The sequence below is a fragment of the Crotalus tigris genome, unplaced genomic scaffold (assembly GCF_016545835.1).
Source record: "Crotalus tigris isolate CLP2741 ecotype Arizona unplaced genomic scaffold, ASM1654583v1 scf7180000020523.1239640, whole genome shotgun sequence".
Taxonomy (NCBI): Eukaryota; Metazoa; Chordata; class Lepidosauria; order Squamata; family Viperidae; genus Crotalus; species Crotalus tigris.
This window is the reverse complement of record NW_024098059.1, coordinates 917,542-941,562: the sequence shown is the minus strand read 5'-3', so window position 1 is coordinate 941,562 and position 24,021 is coordinate 917,542. Positions and strand designations below refer to the sequence as shown.

General features: G+C 37.2%; 1 protein-coding gene across 1 annotated transcript in view; it reads left to right on the top strand.

The window, feature by feature from the left end:
* The window catches only part of ERBB4 (erb-b2 receptor tyrosine kinase 4), a gene marked incomplete at its 5' end in the record, with an annotated part of 501,305 nt that overhangs the window by 273,931 nt on the left and 203,353 nt on the right, over nucleotides 1-24,021 (top strand). The window contains one exon of the mRNA XM_039367010.1: nucleotides 6,630-6,704. Within this exon, the coding sequence (XP_039222944.1) occupies nucleotides 6,630-6,704 (75 nt within the window). The remainder of the gene's footprint in view (nucleotides 1-6,629; nucleotides 6,705-24,021) is intronic.

Genomic DNA, 24,021 nt, shown 5'->3' with positions numbered 1-24,021 from the left:
ACCAGGTTTTCTTAGTATTTTAAGATGCAGTTCATCTGGTCTTAAACTAATTGAAAATAAAGATAGGATTGGTTAAAAGTTAAAAAGCTATGGTTAAATGTTCTTAGCTTTAATTCTGTCCTTCCATTCTGCTCTCTGCAGTTTCCGAATAGAACACCTAGGTTTGTTAAACAAGGCTGAAACAAAGTAAAAAGTGAATACAATATCTCTGCCTTCTCTATTGCATCCACTGTATTAGCATTTTGCCATTTTTATTGAGCAGCTGATGTACCAATCTTTATCTTTTCCTTTTCTTTTTGAACATATCCCCCACAAACCCTTTTTTACCATTAGAATCCTGGCACTAGTGTTGCAGTGTCAGATGATCTGTCTGTGGTCTTCCTTCACAGCTTGGTGCTGTGAAGTTTTTTTTATTTAGCCACACTGGCTTTGCTTTACTTCATTTTTTCTGTACACTAAAATTATTTTCAATTCTGTTTTTAATATGTTTTTCAAAAGTTTGAACTTTGTTTAAGAATTCTCCTCAATCCTCGTCTTTTTAACTTCTCCTACCATGATTTCCTACTCATGTTACTCTGTGTTTTTTAATCCTCATCTTTTATTATAAAGTCAAAGATATGAGTTTGAATATCTTCAGTTTTACAATAGTTTCCCTTGACAAGAAGAACTCAGGTATTATGTCATCACCTTCCCCCAATCTTCCTCCTACTTTCACATCCTCAGCTAATTCTAATTCCTAAAGTTAGCGAAGTTGAATTAGTGTTGGTTAGAATATCTTTATAAAGGCAGTGAAACATCCACACTTATATTGTTTTTTTCCTTCTTCAGCAACAGCACCATATTAATTGAATAAAGTGTCATCAAAATAGAAAACCATTATATCTGGAAACCAAATAATCTGCAAAGGTTTTGCTTTTAGGCATCTGTGATTACATTGCCGCTTCAGTTCTTATGATACATGACTTGTGTTTAATACTCCTCTCCTAAATCTATTAAAATGGCTCTTGTTTTCTATGAATGCCCCTTGTGTGGAAGTATTCCCAATGCTTCTTATGATGAAAGTTGGCACAGATACAGGATCTCATTCGTATTTATTCAAGATCCTTCTCCTTGGTTCTGATTACTGTGTTTTGGCATTAATGTTCACACAGCAGATGTCATGAAACACCATTTAAAACAAAGTATCCTTTTCCAGAAGACTTCAATGGAATACATTTCAAAGGATAATGCTGGTGCTTGAAGAACCAAGCCCTTTTGTAAGAGTACTTTCTGAATGAATCTTTTTTTTTTAAAAGCTTGCTGAATTTGATCCAGGTATCAGCCAAATGTGTTGATTAGAAAAGAGTGCACAAATAATTCAGTCAGTATTACCCACATTTGGAAATAGAAATCAGAATATTTTTTAAAAAGTGCTGAAAGTAACCTGCAAGTCCTAACTATTGTGAATTCTTTCTCAAAGTACAGGCTAAGAAAGCTAGAGGGGATTGTAGTTTATGGAAGCTTTTCTTCTCTGTCAACACTTGTGAGTTTTGTGCCCTTTTTTTCTTAGTTGGGAATCCTTCTTTCTTTAAGTATTGTAGACTAAACAAAAATAAAAAGTTATCAGAGAAAGAAAACCAATAACTTGATTTCTATTTTACCATACCTCCATAAACTTCTCAACCATCAGAACCTGTTCTGCCATGGTGCACTTGACATATAATAACAACGTCTTTTTCAAATCAAGTTTCACTCCTGGTGATTTCATAAAAGTGCCTGTGCTATTATCTTGGCAACAGTACAGAAGGTACAGAGAAGAGCATTTTCAATTCCAAAGAAGATTTTTTTTTTATCACTACAATAAGTGAAGCATGGCATGCCAGCAGCTGAAGTTGTGAAACTTCTGAACATTTAATATGGACCACTCGAGTTATTCTGCAATGAGTCTGTTGGACAATTTCTAACAAAAACCAAGAGACAACCAACAAATTAATTTTGTAAAATAATAATTCACAAGAGGCTTGTATTGTTTTGCTGCTAAAATTAAAGCAGTAAATAATTCAATAAAATGTTGATGTCAACAGTTGTTGCCATTCAAAATGAGACCTTTTGCTGGTTTTGCAGATCTAATTACAACAGAGCTTTTCGGGAAATTAAACTAAGAATGCAAAGATATACTAGAATTTGTGGTAGACTCAACTTGTATTTGGCCCTTTAAAATCTGGGTTATACAGTTAAAAATTAGTATTCCTACTCGGAAGAAAAAAAGGCATTTCAGAGGGGCTTAATAATGGAACATAGTTTTTTATGGCTTAACATATATTTAATGTTAAATATAAGTGCCTAAAATAATATTAGTTCTCTCCTTGAACTTTAAAAACATCTGGAAATAAATAAATGTGACAATTGGAATTTTTTGCACCCTTCTGTTATTGCAATAGGAGTGGAAAAAAATCTTTATTTAATACACATCTTTGTATTAATTGTTAAAAATACAAGTAGTAGCAATAAAAATATTGGCTTAAATTCATTGGTGAGTTTAAATTCAGTTCAGGTGGATAAAGCAGAAAATTATTCCAGGCAAATATCTTATTCATCAGTACCTTGTCCCTAGTGGCTTTCTCCTGAAATTTCTGCAGACTGTGGTGAATGCATCTGGGCAATAATACATACATATACATATACATATACATATATATATATATATATATATATATATATATATATATATATATATATATATGAAATCATGCTTCTGATGTTTCTTCTACAGACATTTTATTCTGATAACCCCTTCTAATAAAATTACACATACATTTTGGAGGGTTGCCAAGCTACCAAGCTATGAAAAAATGAATTTTGTCAATTGTCTCTTCTAAGCACCTACTGTAAAATAGAAGCAAAAATCTATTCTGAAACAGACATTTTGGCTTTTGATAAATCAAATGTGATTCATAATAACTTTCTGATTTTTATATTAAACATGAAGCAAACATATCTTGTTCAGAGCAGGCTACAGGTATCATTAAAAATCACCTGCTTGTATTAATGCTAGTAGATAAGTAAAATAAGTGTGTGACTACTCTTTTTTTAAAGCTATTCTTATAAATACACCTCCTTTAAAATGTGTCAATGTGCCATTCAGTGTTGATGGGGGACTTTAAGTAGTCATAATGCATATCTGAGATGTTGGTGTTTTTTTGCCTTATTTCTCCTGTCCTTGCCCTCAGGGTTTTAGTGATCTGTGCCCTGAATAAATTAATTTATCTTCATTTTATTCTCTTATTCATAATTTTTCTTCTTCATGGTTTTTTTTAGAATAAATGGAAACAGTGACTGTGATAGGATGGGATGTCTGGCTTGATTCAGAATTGGAATGATGATGAAAAAAGTCAAAATATTTCTCTATATAATCTTTAATTCCCTATGATAGCTTGGCAACTGGAATGAAATTGGTATATAAAAAAGTCTGTTCAATAAGTGCACAGTGCCATTGCCACATCATTCCCTACCAGCCTTGTAAACAACTTTCCAAGAAGATGTTTCATTTATAAACACAGACTGGTAGGTTTGGCACCAGAAGCCTAAATACTCAAAGCAAAGGCCTTTGTTTAGGATCCCCTAAAAGTAGGCTGAAAACCATTTCTTTCATCAGAGCATTTTAGATTTCAAGAGAGGGAAAGGAATTCTTGATGATATTTTTGTGCTCAATGTGATGCTGAAGAGGAATTCATATTTCATTTGGTGCACCATAGGCTTTCTCATTCTCATGGGTATTGTGTCTCTCCAGGATGGATACGAAAAACATTTTTGTGCCAAAAAATAAAAAATAAAGATTGTATCTGAAGATCTCAAAAGAATGAGAACTCCATCCAGTGCTTGATTTATGAGCCCAGATCAGCTGTGAACCTAGGCCTGGGGTTGGCTGAGGCACATCTGTCATTCAAGAAGTCTTGATGGCTTTCAGAAGCTCTGTTGTTTATGTAATTGGATGTGAGATCCTTTGGCTGACAGGACAATTGTTACTCTTATACTGGTCTCTCTGCTATGCAGCAGCATCCTTTCTGATTTACTTAAATTTGTTACTGGGTTAGCAGCTAGGTCCCTAAGGTTACTAGATCTTGGAATTTTAACTTACCCCATGGCAGAATATAGTCTGAGGCAGTTCAGGAGTTCATGGCTGCCATGAAAACCATGTATCCACATAATTAAGAGCCTGTATTGCATTGCAAAGGGCATACTAAATCTGGCTTTTATCTCAGAGTAGTTGCAATGTTATTTGATAGTGGAGGGCAATACCTTCACCCATGAAAGAAAGATCATTGCCTTTTGGCTTGCTGATGTTACTTCAGGCTGCAGAGAGACTAGGACTCATTAGAACATTCTGTGCAAGGAAACTAATGGATCTGTCTGTTCCAGGCAACTAATAGCTTCAGAGGGAACGTGGAGTTTTCTCTGAGGTTCTGATGGGCATTAAGGCAAGGCTTTATTATAGCCTAGAATGAATGATGGTCATTCAGCAGCTATATTTAAAATGATCCATTCCTTCTCCTTTCTTGTTGGGGAATAAGTCATAGCATCATCTGGAGGACCCCTATAGAAATATTCTAGCTATCTGATAGATTGAGATTTGCCCACAGTTCCACTGTGACTGGACAAGTCCTATTAAGATACCTGAGGTATAGCCTTGCAAGTTTAGCTGGGATGTTTGAACCCACTGCCTTTTTGTTAGATCCAAGATTCCCTGGTGTGAGAGGGGTGCCCTTTGGGTGTAGCTCTGGTTGGTGGGAGAAAGGCGAGATTGAGTCTGAGGTCTCTAATCTGTGAGATGCTTCAGAGCTTGATGCTTTTACTCCATGTAATAGCTACATGAGGCCATTGGCTGAAATCATTTGATGGCGCAAGATGATACACTCTTTTACATGTTGATTCTGGGCTGTCCAAATGCTGCTGTTAGATGCCAGGGTCTAGAGCAGACTTGGGCATTTTACAGCCTGCGGGCCACATTTGGGCCTTTGTCTATCCCTGTTCGACCTCTGGTGGGGGGGGGATTGTGGCAGACAGAAGCCCTCCACAACAGTCCCAGTTTTTCATGTGGCCCTTTGGGAAAATTAATTGCCCACCCCAAGCTCAACCCTAGCATTTGAGCCACTGTGGGTATTTAATTTTGGATGGGTTTGCATTTCCCCATTCAGGAGTGGTATATAATCTGGAGATGACCGTTCTTGCCAAATGGCTCTTGCACAGAGCCATCTTGTATGTTAGCTGTGCCTGTTCCTGGACTGGAGAGGCCACCTATCAAAACAATAACTTGTGCCTTGGTCACTTTATGTGTAGACTATTGCAAGGTGCTGTATATGGGGTTACCCTTGAAGATCCCTTGGAAGCTGCAGCTAGTCCAGAATGCATCAATGCAGACAGTAATGGGTGTGCCAGACTATGCCTGTGTAATACTGTTGCTCCATGAACTGCACTGGTTACCAGTTAGCTTTTAGATGCAATTCAAGATTCCACAAATATAGCCCTTTATCTATAGAACCTGGCTGCCTGAGTGACTACTTATCTCTGATCATTTTTGTCTGTCTTGTACAATCCAACAAGAGTTGATTTGCATCACGCTCATTGAACCATATCATCTTATGGGGGTTAAGGAAGCAGGCCTTTTCATGTTGCAGCATCTGCCCTCTGTAACAATATCCTGCTTAGAACCCTATGGGACTATCTTCAAAAAGTGCTTAATAACCTGGCTTTTCCCCACGCCTTTGATTAGTGTGAGTGGTGAGTTTTTGATATAATTTTACATGTTAATCTGATGGTTTTATTCTTCTTGACACAAAGACACTTCTTATCTTTGTTATGCTGTTTCTTACTAAATGTTGTATGCTGTACAGAGCACTTAATGGAGTTTGGTAGTATTATAAATGTGATCAATCAGTTGATCAATTAATAAATACACAGACTGGGTGAACATAATTACTTTTTATCAAGCCTTTATAGAATCTGCATAATTGGAGGGTAGTTATGCCCCTTGAAATAGAGAAAATGTTAATTATTATCTTTTAAGCCATAACCGTACTACAGTCACTAATGATTGGATTTATTGCGCCATTGTATTAAGGTACCATGTAGATCCTTGCCTTGGCAGGTAAAACTTGGCTCATTTTTACACAAAGCTACAATTATCTGTTCTGAGGTAAGTAACTGAAGAATCACAATTTGTATTCACAGTGATTTAGCCTTGCAATTTTACAAACAGCAGAGCATCGCACGAGGCATTTTGAACTGAAAAACATTTGAAGCAATGGCTTCATGACAATTGAGGGATTGTAATGAACTATTTTGGAGAAAGAGAAAATGGAAGGGGGATTGATGATGATGATGATGAAGAAGAAGATGATTCTTCTGCCTATAAAATGCCTAATGCATGTTTTCTCTTTCTCTCTTCTCCCTTCCCCCACCTTCCCCTGGATTTGCGGCAGATGCGTGGGCCCACGCCTCGAGGACTGCATCGGTTTCCTGGATAGGTACTTGCTGAGCACTTGCTCCTCTTGCCACACTTCCCATGTTCCATGTGTGCGCAAAGGTGCTGGTGTGTGTGCATGGCCCCTGTGAATGGTGAATGATCTTTTCTGTTCTGTAATTGCCTGCAGGTGTAGAGGCCCCACTAGGCATGACTGCATTTACTATCCGTGGACACGCCAGTCCACATTACTCCAGCACGCTAGGTAACATCAGCCATCCCAACTTTTTGTTCTTTTTGTTCTTTCTTTGTAAGAAGTAAGCTAATCACATCACCCAGTTTAATGAGCGGGACTCTAAATTTATATCCATCCATTCAAGTCTTTTTGGGTTACTTTCTATACTATTCGTGCCTACTGAATTAAATAAATTTAAGCTTTGAATGTTAAAAATATAATTTTAGTGAGGATTTAAATGATATTGTGTAAGGCAGGCTGGAGTCCTTTAGAGACTCCATAGCCTGTGTTCAAACTACACTACTGGTAGGGGAGGAGGGTAGAACAAAATGTGTTGCAACAGCATCAGTATAAATAAATGTATAAGTATTCTTCATGAGAACTAGATTGGTGTAGTGATTAAAACATTAGACTTAAAACCAGGAGACAGTGAGTTTTGGTCCTGCCTTAGGCACAAAGTCAGCTGGGTAAGCTTGGGCCACTCACTTTTTCTCAGCCAAGGAAGCAGGCAAAAACAAATCACTTCTGAAATCTTACCAAGACAACTGCAGGAACTTGTCCATGCAGTTACCAGGAGTTGAGACTGAAAAATAGAATGGATCCTTTGCGGTTATATGTCCCAAACTAATCAAACTGGTTAATGTGATTTTCTACCTCAAATATTCTGCACTAACCCTAAGGCTGCTGAAGTTTCTTTTTCTTTAGATCAATATCATCTTGTAAAATGTAATTTTTTATTACTTATATTTAAATATAATAGTAAAAAATAGTTTCTGAAAATATTGAAGGATTTATCTTATTTATCTGATAGTTCTTTAGAGTAGAAATTTCCAACCTTTCTGGGCTCGCCGACCAGAGGGAAGGAGAGCAGCTTCAGAACTGGTGCATGCATGCATGCATAGCGGCACTAGCAGTCCCGTTTGCGCATGCAGCATGCGCTGGCACTGTGCACATGAGCAAACAGCTACGCACCGCCCATGGTGGCTAGTGGCCACATTCATGCATATGCAAATGGGCCACACAACCCACCTGGGCTAGTATCGCCGTTCGCTTTAGAGGGATTCGTTTATTTATTTTTTTATTTTTATACCTACCCCTCTTAACAAGTGATTCTGGGTGGTATATATCATAACACACACACGCACACACACACACACACACACACACACACACACACACACACAAATAAAACTGTTGCCATGGTTGTTAATTCAGGCAAGAAATGTAGCCTTTAATACACTCAGAGCCTCAGGTCTGGGAACACCACCAAGCTTCACAATCTTAGAAAAAGCAATCAGTGTTGGGATTATCCTGATTTCTGGAGAGAAAGTATTCCAGAGGGCAGGGCTGTGTCAGAGAAGGCATGTCTCCTGGTCCCTACCAGCTGACATTGCTTGGCTGACAGGACCTCTAAGATGCCTAACCTGCCATTGTCTCATATTACAGTGTACAATTTTGAGTAAAAATACAAATGTACTTGTATAACACTTTTAGTATAAACAGAACTAACTGTTTCTGTTCCTACCCAGGAACTTTGTTTAGCATATTACTAAAGACCGGATACAAGATTATTTGACCCAGGAAGAGAAACCAACATATTTCAGTTCTAGGACATTGTTCTACTCATTGGAACAAATACATAATTATAACTATTGCTTAGGCTTGCAGATACAGGCAAAAGGAATATGTCCTACTGAAGTAATGATGGCTTACTTCTGAACATAGAATTAGGCTAGGACTTTACTAAAGTGACCAAAAGGTTGATATTTATGAATGGGAATTAGATTGATGATTTTAGTATGCTTATTTAATAGTAAGATACCACATGTCCTACCCCACTATTGTCCAGGAATATATACAGTAGATGTCACTTGAAGACACACAAGAAATATACACTGACCAATGCTAACAGATAGACTTGGAACACAAGAAGTAGAATAAATACAGGAATAATCTCCTACTAGCTATCAATAGTAAGGAACCAGATGTGTCCCAGTTTTTGCCAGTAAAGAATTCCCTCTTACAGAACAACTGGCAGAAAATGGGCTCATCATCTCTTAAACCTGCATTGGAAGCACATGCCAAGAGAAAAGAAGAGAGGAATGGAGACTGTGCCAGAATTAATTGGCAATCTTTGGTAGGTTGACAGATGGCTTCTAGCTTGCTTATTGTTGTGTTCCCCACTTACTAGCTGTTCCAAGCTTTTGCCATGCACTTATTATGGTCATTTTTTTGTATGATCATTTTAACTATACTGGGAATGAGTTTTATTATCACTCATTGTTTGATAATCATGAAATACTGAACTGTTGAATACTATAGTGATGAAGGCTGGGATTTTTAAATAATCAGAATGTTAACACAGAAAGCATCACATATCTGCCTTCAGATTATTTTGAATTTTGCAGTCCAAGTCTTCACTCAAAAATGCAGTCTTCTATGGCCTATGCTTTGTTTCAAACACATATTCAGAACTGTATTATACATCACTTCATTTTAAATTATTTTACCAAGATATATCACTGTATGTTAAAGAGGCTCAAAATATAATCTCCAACAGCTTAGAGTGTAATTGCGATAAGGCAAGGACTTTGTTTGCAGAACTACCATCTATAGTGCCAATTCAGCACCATCAATCTCAGTTACAAATAAGTAGTTTCAAATGGTATCCAGTTCAGTGATATTGGAAGCAACTCAAAGATGTGGGATAACTACCAGGTTCATTCCACCTGTCCTCCCAGTGTACATTACCCATTGGTACCAGAAGACAAACTGAGACAATAAAACTGAACAAAATTAATAATAATAATGATTAGGTATGAATGCAAATCTGAACAAGAAAAGAAATTGAGAGTATGTATGAACATACATATAGTAGCATCTCCTTAAACTAAATTAATCATTTTGTAGAATTGTGCAGAACCAGGAAGAAATGCTATTTTTCTTAAATGATTTTCAAGAGAATTACATGAGTAGATTCACTTTCCCTCATTTTAATCCAGATCATTGCACAGATCTAATAATGATTGTGTAAGGTCCTATCTCAGCTAGTATTCCCAAGAAAACAGTACTCTTGAAACAGGCATTGTTTCAAACAGGAACCTTTATTGGGAGACAGTGATAGCAGAAAAGCAAAGCAAGATCTAAATAATTCCAGTGCAAATGGTTACATTAAAACACCCCTACCCAAACACCACCCCAGAGTCCAACTGTCCAGTTCATTTCCAGCCATTCTGGAAATGGGAATCAGAGCTGATAAGGGATGGTTCCCAGGTGTTTCAATGGATCTCTCAGCAGAGTGGCGATAAGGCAGATGGCCCCTGAAACATTCCCCCCCCCTTTCACACCCAAAGAGATACATCAAAGTTTAGAGATAACAAAGTTAAGTAAATATATCCGTAAGCCCCCCTCCTAGCAGAGCAAAACCTCCCCCCTGCCATCAGAATGGCAGAGACCTCAAAAGAAGGATTGAAGGGTTTTCCTCACAGATTGCTTCCTTAATGTGTAGAAATGACTCAATCCAATACTTCACTCTTAACTCATCAGTCCACTCACCTATTGTACAGTGCTGTAACACAAGGAGGATAAGGGATGTGGGAGCAAGTAGTTTATTAATCCTTTACTGAAAAATATTAGAACCTTTTACCATAAAGGAAGAGTGAGAATATTTCACTTTACCATAAACTGCCCAGACCATTTAAGTGATGGCAAGCCCAATGATGTCTCATGCTTAAAGTCAAAAATTCAGACACTCTTTCAACTAAAGAACCAAGGCTTGATTCTAAAGAGGAAAATAAATAGGAAGAAAGAGAAAAGAGGAAGAGGGTGATACCTCTACTATGTAGGATTTCCCAAAGCAAACCTATAAGTTTTCTTCTACCCTCCTTCATGAATGAGGAGTGAATATTTGAAATAAACTTAAAGTTCCTTTTATAGTGATTTCATGGGCTGTTTCCTTGGCAACAGGAAGGGAGAAGTTGGCCCTTGCCATCTTCCAGGGTGATTTTCAACTTCCCAGAATAGCCTTCAGCACTGGGATTCCCTGGAGATCTCCTACTTGTGGATTAATCTGGCTGGTCCTGCTTAACTTCCATGCCAGTCAGCCCAGGGCTGTCATTGCTGATGCAATAAATATATAAAATGGCCGCCTTATGAGACCATTAGCCATGAGTCTATCCAGGAGGCACATTCCAAAGTTTATCTTTGTTCTGCCACCTGAGATCTTTTGTCACAGTACTCCTCTTGCAAGATTTATCTTCATAGGCTTAGTCCTATGAAATGTATATAGGTCATGCATAACCATTGCCTTCCTGGCATGTTATAGTAAGTGTTGTGTCCTGAGCCTGCTGAAGCATTCAGCAGGCTCAGAAATGTTGCAAATGGTCCCGGGCAGATAAAAAGCTGCCCGGGACCAGACTGGCTGTTGCCAGCCTTGTGCGCATGCGCAAGGTGCAAAAACAGCCAGATTCCTATGGCTGATGCTGTCCAGGTTAGGACAGTATAAAAGGCCTGTGTGCCTTTTGGTTGTTGCTTGGTTGTAAGGAGAAGATCAATAAAGAAGCTTGTTGTTCACAATGTGCCTTTGTGTGATGCCTGAATCCCAAATACATAAAAGTAAGCACCTGGAACTTCATTTGTGTACCAGATGAAATATCTTGAGCCAGAAAGTGATGCCATAGTCAAAGATTAGCAGCCCAACTGAAGAGCTCATTCATGACTATATTTTTTTAAAAAATGCTAACATTTCAGCTTTCACAGCAAGCATTCAAGGTATAATTAAGAGCAAAAGAATCCATAAAATGAAAGGGAATCATTTTGCTTTTTCTGGTAGATAAGCAGTCATATTGTGGTAGATATAATCAGCATGGGGATTTTTTAAAATATTTCTTTGTCTAATCAGATGTATGTATTGATTTATATCCTAACTAATGGTCCCCCTTATTTTCCATATATCCCCTTTTTTTTTACTAACAGGAACTAATTAGCCAAGTCTTTCCCACAGAGAAATGGTTGGGTAAAACTGTGTGCATATATTAATGCTCTTCATCTTTTCTTCCAGTTGAACAAAAGCACATTTTTTCTTTCGTATCACCTTTTACAGATACCAAGCTTTCTTTCTTTTGTTGATGGTGTATGTATACAAAAGCTAATTAACAGCAAATCCTTTGTAAAGCACTGAAACCTTTTCCTTCTTGTTTTTGATAACCACTTCACAGCAGGATTTCATTATAATTTCACAGTAACTCAGCAACACAGAACACATGATAGGAAAGAGAAACTTGCTGCTAATAACTTCTGCATTTTTGTAAATGACTTAATTTTTATAGCACTATGCTCTTCTGTGTCGATTACAGTTTTCCATATGTTCCACTTGTTTATAAGATAATTATACCCTATATAATTTAGTAAAAAATACTTAAATGAGGTTTTAAAAAAATGGCAAAAATAATAAATTTCCCTAAGCTGAAATGAAATAATAGATTTTTAATTGGCAAAATACTAAAATATTCTCTATTTACAATAAGATGTTGGTCAAAATAGCCAAATAGTCAAGGATTATAATAACTGTAGCCCACATGTAACCTATCTCAGAAAAACAGTTCAGCAATTAAAATATTTATAACTGAATAATCTAACTGAACAAGTGACATGACTGAAACTATTTGCATCAACTTTGCAGATCCCTCTTTCAATTTAGATGCCAAATTAATCCCATTGCTTTGAAAAGATTAAGTATAAATCAATTTGCTACATTAGGATTTGTTTCATTTCTGTAAAAAAGCCCATGATTTTGAACATTCACTAATTACTACTCTTAAATTAATATTAAAAAATGAACTTTAGAAGTGAGTGATAGCAGTAGTGATATTTTTAAAATAATGTAGATGTTGCTGTTGAAGAAAATGCTTTGTAATTTCCCCAAATATCAATAACTTTCTTCACAGAGGGACTAATACCCTGCAAAGCAGAAAAAGAAATAATCTGGTTATTCTGTAGTGAACAAACAGTTTATTTACTTCATAGACCAGTGGTAGGCAACCTGGAGTTATCCGATGCTTTGGTCTATATTTTTGCTTTAGGCTATATATCCAATTATTGTGGATAATACACATTATAGTCCAAAATATCTAGAGGGCACTGTGTTACCTGCCTGTGGCACATTGTATAATTCTATTGTAGTACCAACATTAATTTAAATCTCTGTGTCCTCAGGAGTGGATCATTTTCAAGTTAGCTCTTCTATTTTCTTTCTGGTTGTTTTGGAAGTGGTGGCAGTGGGGAATTTATGTAGAACATAACATTTGTAGAATACTGAGACTTGTTATTCTAAGCCTAACTTTTTACAGCTTCATTTAGTTGTAATTACAAACAACACCTGAAAGGAAAGCATCATTAAGAAGAGAAGAAATACAAAATCTGCTGCTTGGGAGTATTCCCAGATTGTCTAGTGCCTCATTAATAACAAAGGCCCAAGAACCTCAGTAAATGAACTTACATGCTAAGCCTAAATTTCTGCCACTGTTTGCAGTTTCATCCCAAGTTCTGAAGAGCCCTATTGTTTATTAAATTGAGAAATAGGACCTATTTTTGAACATAAATATTAGCTTGCACAAAATATCTTTTTCACTGTGGGGATAGCTGTCAGTGAACTTTGAATCAGATAGAGTGGCAGAACTAATTTACCCAAACCACAGCATGTTTCTTTTTGTACAAAGGTAAACAGATTTTGTGGTTACTTACTTGAGTTCCTTTTAAAGTCAGCAGGGACCATATACAATCATTTAATGAATGCAAGCTTCGTCTAGCCTGATATTTACAGTCCCAATTTTGAGATCAGAGCATAGTGGAAAAGTTTATACTGATAGATATATTATCCTATAATTCTATAGGATATAATTTTTATGTGCTGCATGTATCTGAGTCCTTTAATTTTTCTGCTGACACCCATTTTATGCTTATCCCTTATTTTCATAGGAAGAATTACATAATCACATACACACATGGATCTATATGGAATAACTGCTTTATGTCTCATGCAGTTGCTCTAGGCATTACTGGATCAGTGCTTTTCTTTTCCTCAGTTGCAAAGAGAGAATTGGATTGAGTATGTGGATTGATTGACAAACTACAGGAAACTCGATCCCTGCATTATATTTTATAATAATTGCTGATATTTTGGCTTTTGTGGACCTTTTATCATAGAATATAGATAAGGTTTATACCAGAAGGAGCTTGTTTCTTTCAAATGATGTAAAGACTAGTTTAGTAACTACAATACTACTTTTTATCTTTCTAATCTCAAATGGCAGGAAAGTATCTTTCAAATTTGTAGTCAGAGATGAGTTGACTGACACACAAAAAAGGGGGACAGTTGCCTATCCTTTAATACAGAGGTCCCCAACCTTTTTGGCACTAGTGACTGGTTACGTGGAGAGACACTTTTCCATGAACCGGAGGGGGTGTGATTTTGTATGCTGCCTGCATCCCGCGGATGGGATTTTGTTTGTGTGGACCAGTTGCTGGCATACCACGGCCCAGTACCAGTCCATGGACTGGGGGTTGGTGACCCCTGCTTTAATAAATTTACCTAATTTTGAATCCAGAAACCTAATACCCCTAAAACTGACATACATTCTTATCACCCTATCAACTTTGGAGGGAAATTGATGTCAAATTCTTAAATTATCTTGCTTCAAGTTCAGTGGAAAATATCCTTTGAATATTTTCTAGCTGTGTGATTCTTCTCCCAACACTAGCGAGTGTTATGTTCGATATCAGCATTTGACATGAAAGGGTATTACAGTAGCAGTCAACCTTTGATGATAATGGAGAACAGGCATACAACTACATTGAGAATTTTATAGAATCAGGCATGAAGCATTATTTGTCTGCATTTGACAAGTAATATTCAACTATAGAGAAACATATAATAGGATTTTTCCTTTACTTTCTTCACCTGCAGGAAAGTGCATACATTGTACCTCTGCTAAAAGAAAAGGGATTCGAAGTTTTTTTTTCTTCCTTCCCATGGCATCTAGCCTGAAAGCATCATTTGATGATAACCGTTCTTAATCATAAAAAGAATTATGACCATGGTCTCCTTCTGGGAGCATGCTTATAAAATTGTTGGGAGAGATTACATTACTACTATATCCAACCTGGATTATATAGAATATAGATTATATACCGGTTCTGCATCTCTGCCTCTGGTTGAACAGTCTGTGTAGTGGAAGTCCTGACTTGGAAACTGTAAGAGTTTGGATGGGGAAAAACAAACATAGATTTGTCTATGATCTATGAAGTTGGTAGAAGATACCAAAGCTTGGTTTTAGTTTAATTCTGGTAAATACCAAAAGATGGAGTGACTGTGAATTCTAAGGCTTACTGCATCCAGAAATATTTAATTCTAGATGGGTTATACTTCCTCATTGCTGGAATCGGGTATGTCTAGTTTAATGAAGAGAAGGACGAGAGGTGACATGATAGCAGTGTTCCATTATCTTAGGGGCTGCCACAAAGAAGAGGGAGTCAAGCTATTCTCCAAAGCACCTGAAGGCAGGACAAGAAGCAACAGATGGAAACTAATCAAGGAGAGAAGCAACCTAGAACTAAGGAGAAACTTCCTGACAGTTAGAACAATTAACCAGTGGAACAACCTGCCTCCAGAAGCGGTGAATGCTCCAACACTGGAAGTTTTTAAGAAGAGACTGGACAGCCATTTGTCCGAAATGGTATAGGGTTTCCTGCCTGAGCAGGGGGTTGGACTAGATGACCTCCAAGGTCCCTTCCAACATTATTATTATTATGGATCATCGCACAGTCAGCCAGATGTTCAGACTGGATTTGGCATTTTGTCTACCTATCGAGTCCTTACCCAGGACCTGGGATAGGCAGATGTGGATGTTTGATGGTATTACAGTATCGTCGCAGGATGGAAGCAGTTCCTAGTAAGGCCGCCTTTTGCAATTGACTAATAGCGAATTTGTCAATGCCAATGGTGTTCAAGTGGTGCTCCAGTTGTTTTGGGATTGCACCCAAGGAGCCTATTACTATTGGTACTACCCTTGCTTGCTTTTGCCACAGTCTTTCTATTTCTATTTGTAGGTCTTTGTATTTTGTTATCTTCTCCAGTTCTTTCTCGTCTATTCTGCTGTCTCCAGGCACTGCCACGTCCACTATCCAGACTTTTTTGTCTTTCTTATCGACAATTGTTAAGTCTGGGGTGTTATGTTGCAGGTGCTTGTCTGTTTGAATTCTGAAGTCCCAGAGCAGTTTAATTTTATCATTTTCTATGACTTTCTCTATTTTATGATCCCACCAGTTTTTGCTTACAGGCAAATGATATTTTTTGCAGATCTTCCAATGCACCATTGTTGCTACTTTGTCATGCCGCTGCTTGTAGTCAGTCTGTGCAATCTTCTTGCAACAGCTTACCAAGTGGTCCACTGTTTCTTCAGCTTCTTTGCATAGGCGGCACTTACTGTCTTTGCTGTCTTCTCAATTTTGACTTTGTATGCATTTGTCCTTAAGGCTTGGTCTTGTGCAGCCAGAATCAGTCCCTCGGTCTCTTTCTTCAATTTTCCTGCTCTTAGCCATTGCCAGGTTTTATTATTATCTGCTTTCCCAGCTATTTTTTTTATGTACTGGCCATGTAGTGCTTTGTCTTCCCATGCCTCTATTCTGTTCTTCATTTGGTCTTTCATTATTATTATTATTATTATTATTATTATTATTATTATTATTATTTAAAGTTGACTGTCAATATGTGGGTTCTCCTGAACCCTTAATTCCTTCTGAAACACAGATAAAGGCCATGGTCAGGAGAACCTTTACATAATTGCATATTCTATGGCATCTCTGACCATTTCTGGATCAAGAACCATTGTGCAAGAGCAATCTTCCCTCATCCCCTTGTGGATGAACTACTCTAATTGTCTCTACATGAAGGTGATGTTGAAAATTATTTGGAAAATTCAGCTGATCCAGTATACAGCTAGCTGGATAGTAAGGATCAAATTGAAATTTACCTATATAACATCCATATTTTAGCTGTCAGTCTTTGGGTGCAATTCGAGATGGTGTCATCATTACAATCCATCATGGCTCAATACCTAGTATCTATGTAATAGCCTTCTCCAGGCTCAATCTACCCAGCAAGTGAGATTAAAAAAAAAAAGGATTGCTCACACATGGATATTTTATTTTATTATTATATTTTATTTCATTTTATTTATTATTAAACTTGTATGCCACCAGTTTTACCAGAGGCAAGATATGCAGTCCTCTTCTTCCTTATTGGTCTATAAAGACATGACTCTTTAGAAAGGCATTTGGAATATAGAGGTTTGGTCTATGTCTGTGAGATGGCATGTTCATTGTTTGGTGTGGAGTTGTTCATGTGTTGGGTTTTCAAATTATTATGTTTAAATTTTATTATAGCATTTCTTAAAGTTGCTTGTATCCCATAGAAATTTAGCAGAACAGGTAGTTGTCATTTAGCAATCATTCACAATGGCAACAGTGATGAAAAAGTAATTTTACAACTAGTCTTGTATTTACAAACTTTGCAGATCTGTAACACAAAGAACAACTGAAGAAAGGTCATAAGTACAGTTGTGGTTTCACTTATTGACTGCTTTGCTTTACAACTTAACAAGTTGCTGGATTCACTTAGGTCATTAAATGAGGACAGCCTGTTTGGAAGCCTTAATAAGCAAACAAACAAACAAACAGGAAGTATAATGTTGAAACTAAAATTATTACCAAATAATAATGTAAAAACATCATTATTCAAAGCATATTATGAAAGCGAAAGGAAGACTGCAACAAATATCACAGTTTTCCACTATGGACATACAATTCCTTTGATATTAGAAATGCTTGGCAGCTTCTATACAGAAGATATGCAGTAATCAGCATTCAGCAATATCTGACATAAGACATGAAACAGAACAGGTCAGCTGTTCTATAACACCTATTGAATATAATGGATCAATTAATTTGCAGCGGAACTGCATACTATTTGCATTTATTTAGTTATTGAGAAAGGGTGTTTTGCAAATGTTCAAATTTTAATTCTCAGTACAAGGTGGTGAGTTTTGAAATACTGCAAAGAAAAATAAAAGGCTTGGAACTACTTTTGGCTAAGCATAATTTATGAGTAGAAGATCCTGGTATGAAAATACCCCAATTCCTTGGTTATACCATTAACATTTCCATAAATTGTCACATCTTCAACTTATTTGTGCTTATAATTGAATAAGTTCAGTTGGAAACATTAACTTCTGCATAGGATTAGTCTAAAAATGAATACAATGAAAGAAACCAAAACCTTATCACAATTCTGGTAAATTATGTATGTCTTTTTTCTGGGACACATAGAAGGCATAGTTAAAAAATATTTCCAGTGTAAAATATTATTTATGTAAAATATTTATCTATTTCCTGTTATGGAGTATATGTCCTAGTAATATACAATACTTAACCCATGTAATAAATATTCCCTATAAAACAAGCATGGCTTAAACAACCTTATGAATAATCAAAAGTAAATGTTTTCATAAACATAATACATGCTTGAACTAGAATGTTTGTATTTAGTGACACACATGTTCTAAAGGGGGCTGTCACAGTGAAAAACACTGCACAGATACAAGAAGATATCTTTAAAAATCACAGTGTTTTGATAGTTAATGTCCACTGAGCAAGTCATTTTGCTGGCACAATATTGGGCAGCCTATAAACTTAATTTATACCAGGCTTTTATTTTATCTCTTTTTCAACAGTCACCTGGATTTGATATGTAGGGCATTTACACAGATAGAATGCTATACTTGTACTATACCAGTAATGGTGATAACTTCAAAAGTCACATCAAACATATCACATATTACATATTTGGGTTGGGTTTTTTTTGCTGCTACCTTGAATAACTGAAATTAATGAGCCCAAGATTTTTTTCTTACACATACTTAAAAAAGTTGGAGGGGCAGCTTGTGTTCAAGCCTAAATACTGGTTCATTCTGCAGAAAATTGTTAAAATTCTAACACAAAAGTATGCTGGAAGGAACTCTAAGGCAGACATAATTTAGGGCTTGAGTGGCCTGTTACATTTTATATTCAACTAAAAATCAATATTTGATCTAAACAAAGTTGAGTAAAGACAAATATAACATATTAATAAGGTTTAAACGCCTCGAAACAAAATACAGGTGGCATGTGTTCAAACTGTTTCATCACATTGTAAACGTAACAAACTGCATTCTAAGTGTACCTTGCTACTATTAGGTATCAGATCTGCAATAGATGTAAAGGTAGTCCTTAACTTATGACAACTGAGCCCAAAATTTCTGTTGCTAAGTGAAACATTTAGGTGAATTTTGTCCCATTTCATTACCTTTCTTGCCACAGTTGTTAAGTGAATCACTGCAGTTGTTCAATTAACATGGTTGTTAAGTGAATCTGGCTTCCTCATTAAGTTTGCTTATAAGAAGGTCGCAAAAGGGGATCACATGACCCCAGGATACTGGAACCACCATAAATATGAGTCAGTTGCCAAGCATCCAAATTTTGATTATGTGACGATGGGGATGCTGAAATAGTCAAAAGTTTGAAAAATGGTCATAAGTCACTTTTTTCAGTGCCAGTGGTCACTAAATTAACTGTTGTATGTTACCTGTATAGGGATTTGTCACTTTTAATTCCCAAGTAGAAAAAAAGTGTGACCACATCTAGTTTATGGTTAATTTGATTCTGTTACAGAAAAGACATACTAATACTCTGATCCTTGTGTTCTGGATTAAATATGAATTTGCTGAATGTACTTTTCTACAAAGGTGAATCAAAGGCAAATTTTCTTGCATATTTTATGTGCATATTGCAATATTGATTTTTGTTCTGAAATGCCAGCTGAGGTTTCTGATTCCCCTCAATTGGTTTAATATAAATTGGGTTTGGATTTAGTCTTAATGGAGGAGAATATAGAAACAACTCGGATAGCTCATGTTTTATTTATAGAATCCTTAGAATGACTTATTCTAGAGGGTTTTTGTTTTTACTAACCAAAAGCACAACTGGATTAAAAGAAGAATAAAAAAATCATAACAGTCCCAGAATATAAACATGTATTATCTTGATTTATAATGTTAGGTGGGAAAAGCAGTACTGACAGAAAGTAGAAGACAGTGATCACTTAATAGAAGCCTTTGTCTCATGTTCAGTACTCCATGCCCAACTCCTTGTATAGAATACACACATCCCATAAGAGATGAGAAGATAGGAAGCCGACTACACATTTTTCCCCCTCTGTTCAATTATGTCTGATTTTTAGAGATTGCTTAGACAAGTCCTGCAGTTTTCCTGGCAAGGCTTTTCAGAGGTGGTTTGCCATTGTCTCCTTCTTAGAACTGCTTTTGTGCCTAAGATGAGACTAGCATTCAGAGTCTCCTGATTTCTAGCCTGATGCTAGTCAAACTGGCTCTCATTGCCACATTGGTCCTACTTAATCTGGCTACCAGCTTGTGTACTTGCCTGCCACTTGTTATTTGAAGGTAGGGATTAAAGCCAATTAGTTTCAGTATAAAAATGTATAGCAAATGCATCATTGCAGTAGTTGGTGAGAGACATGAACTTCTTTCTCTTTTGTAGGGCAAACTAATTAAGACAGGGAAAAGCGTCCTCGTACGTAATTGTTGGGAGCATGCAAGGGGGCTTCTGTCCAGGCAAAAAGAAAAAGCAAGCACTTTCATAGTGCTGACTTGGATTCCTTCTGACTTCAGCTGATTAGTTCTAACAGGAATAGGCCATAACTTTAGCCAGATCCTGAATCTTGTTGGACTGCTCTGGTCTAAAGCTATGACTCATGGGATTAAAAGGAATCCCTGTGGAGCAATTTCTAACAATTAATCTTCAGAGACGGGCAGAAAGGCAAGTATTATATACGTAGGTACTATATAGTTCCATTTCTGAAAATAAAAATGCCAACATGGAGAGGGAGAAGGTCAAGTCTACCTTCTGATCATAGGGCCTCTCCAATACTAATGTTTCTGAGAAATGCTCATTCCAAAATAAAGAATACTGAATGGTTATTGTAATACATTGGTTAATTGTAGTCATAAGAAAGCACTGAAAAATGTTAGGTGACAAATAAAAATATTTGCTTAAGCAATGCACTTTAGACTAAATGCTATTCAACTCCATTCAAAAAGAATCCCTTTATTTCCAAAGCAGTTATGTAATGTCCATGATTTTTTTATTAATTTTGCACACTAATTTCTGTATTTATTGCTTGAAATTTGTAAAGGTTTTTTTACATAACACCTTGCATCTGTCTGCTTAAAACTTGGTAGGGTTATCATCATAAGAGGAAAGTGCTTTTAAACATTGCCTCATTATGTCCAGAAGCAACCTAATTACAGCTAACCCCCTTCCTTCTTTGTAGAATTTAAAGGAATCTGATTCCCTCAAAAGTGTTAAATATATTTGCAGACTGCATCCGATATTTTTGAAAAAAGTGAAAAACTGCAGCTGTTTTTTTACCATGCTGTTCAATGGAATTGCAAAAGTTGTTGTAAGAGGAACTGTGTTTTCTCCGATTCAGTTAAAATTATGAATTGACAATCCATTTTATAGAGAGTACCAAATTGTACTCAGAACCAAGCTTTGTGTTCACACACATACACACAAACGTCCTAGATTCTAGCCTTTTCCCTTTCTTGCTTTCTTCTGCTTACTTCCTCTTGCAGAGTTGAATTGAGTTTTTGGAACTGAGTGAGATACAATATAATTTTGGGTAAATTACAAAGTAGACTCTGAAATTATGTTGTTTTGTATTTAAACTGTGAGACTGATCAGTTGGTTAAATGTCCACAGCACGACATGATCATTTGTTTTCCGTCAATACTGCAGTGCATATTGCATACTTGATTAAGTTCCCCAATTAAATAATAGTAGAAGAAAACATCAGATTGATTTTACTTGACTATTCCTGCTACCTGCTAAATGCCAACCACATCTGAGCTACTGCTGAATCACTAGAATGGATGTCACTATAGCAAACTGAGCCCTTAGCACATAACATGTTTCTGTGCAATGTGGTACGTGCTTATGTGTGTGCAAAGCACATTTTTGTTTAATATGCCAAAATAAACACAGAATGAACCACCTGTGATATGACTGAGTAAAGCATGCCTGATGTATCCTTACTTGTTTTGAATGTATAACAGAGAAGTCTCAGGCAGGAAAAACAATGTGAGGAAAAGTTATAGGTTCAGTTTGCAAATAATCTTTTTTTGTTTGGCAATCATAGACTGTTTCTGCCTGGAAAGCAACTTTTTGTTCATTTTTCTATCTTTGCCTTTTTTTTCTTGAGTAAAAAAATTAAAGATGAAGAAGAAGGGAAACTCATCATATTTGTAGATTACACTAAGCTGTCAGGAATAGCCAATACCCCAGAAGACAAGATCAGGATCCAAAAAGATTTGACAGACTTGAATACTGGGCCCTATCCAACAAAATGAAATTTAATGTGGAGAAAAGCAAGGTTTTACACCTGGGCAGGAAAAACCCAAGGTATAAGTACAGATTAGGTGAAACCTGGCTCAAAAACAGTAAATATGAGAGAGACCTTGGAGTCCTAGTGGACGATTACTTAAACATGGGTCAGCAGTGTGTAGCAACAGCCAAAAAAGCTAATACAATCTTTGGTTGTATAAACAGAGGCATAGAATCAAAATCACATATATTAATACTACTTTATAAAGCCTTAGTAAGGCCACACCTGGAATACTGCATCCAGTTTTAGTCACCACATTACAAAAAAGATGTTGAGACTTTGGAAAAAGTAGAAAGAACAGCAATTAAGATGACTAAAAGCCTGGAGACTAAAACAAGTGAAGAACGATTGCAGGATTTGGATTTATCTAGTCCAGTGGTTCTCAACCTGTGGGTTGGGACCCCATTTGGGGTTGAACGACCATTTCACGGGGGTCACCAAACAAGGCTGTCCACCATTTTTCCCCCTTTTCTTTGGCCATGCCCCTGGCACCCAGGGATGTATAAATGGTTGGGGGTCACCACAACATGGGGAATTCTATTATGAGGTCACGGCATTAGAAAGGTTGAGAACCAGTGGTCTAGTCTATAGAAAAGAAGGATTACAAGGGACATGATAGCAGTATTCCAGTATTGAGAGGCTGCCACAAAGAGGAGGGGGTCAATTTATTATCCAAAGCACCAGAGGGCAGGACAAGAAACAATGGATGGAAACTAACCAAGGAGAGAAGCAAACTGGAACTAAGGAGAAACTTCCTAACAGTGAAGACAATTAACCAGTGAAACAGCTTGCCTTCAGATGTTGTGGGTGCTTCATCACTGGCGGTTTTTAAGAAAAGACTGGACAGTCACTTGTTTGAAATGGTATAGAGCACAGGTCAGCAACCTGCGGCTCCGGAGCCGCATGCGGCTCTTTGAACCTTCCCCTGTGGCTCCCAGCCTCCTCTGCCTTTGCAGAGAGAGACAGAGAGAGGCAATTGCGCTTCTCTCTCTCTCTCTCTCTCTCTCTCCCCCTCTCTCTGTGTGTGTGTTTTTGTGTGTGTGTGTCTGTGTGTCTGTGTGTATGTGTAAAAGAGAGTGCACTCACAGTATTCTCCGAGGAGCTGAAAAGCTTATTGGGTGGAGCTCCTTCCTTTGCTGCGTCTCTGCAGGAAGCAGGAAGGGCAGGAGAGAGCTAGCTAGCCCAGCTAGGCTGACTCAGGAATTCTGGGAGTTGAAGTCCATGAGTCATAAAAGAGACGAGATTGCTTGTTGGACAACAGCTTGAAGCTTGCCAGGTGAGCAGCAGATAGGAGGGGGGGGAGAAAGAGAGAGAGGGAGAGAGAGAGAGAGAGAGAGAGAGAGCGGGGGGGGGAGGGAAGAGGAGTGGCAGACCAAGGGCAGATAGAGAGGGAGGGAGAGAGAGACAGAGAGAGAGAGACCCTTTTGACATCTAAAATGAAGATAACACTGCATATATCCTTTTTTACCTCTGTGTGTGTGTGTGTGTGTGTGTGTGTGTGTGTATACACATACATACATACATATACACATACACACACACATACACACAAACACACACACACCTATAATAAAGGTAAAAAAGGATATATGCAGTGTTATCTTCATTTTAGATATCAAAAGGGTTTTGCGGCTCCCAGTGTTTTGTTTTTGGTGGGAAACGGGTCCAAGTGGCTCTTTAAGTGTTTTGGGTTGCCTACCTCTGGTATAGAGTCTCCTGCTTGAGCAGAGGGCTGGACTAGAAGAACTCCAAGGTCCCTTCCAGCTCTATTCTGATTCTGATTCTGATTCTGAA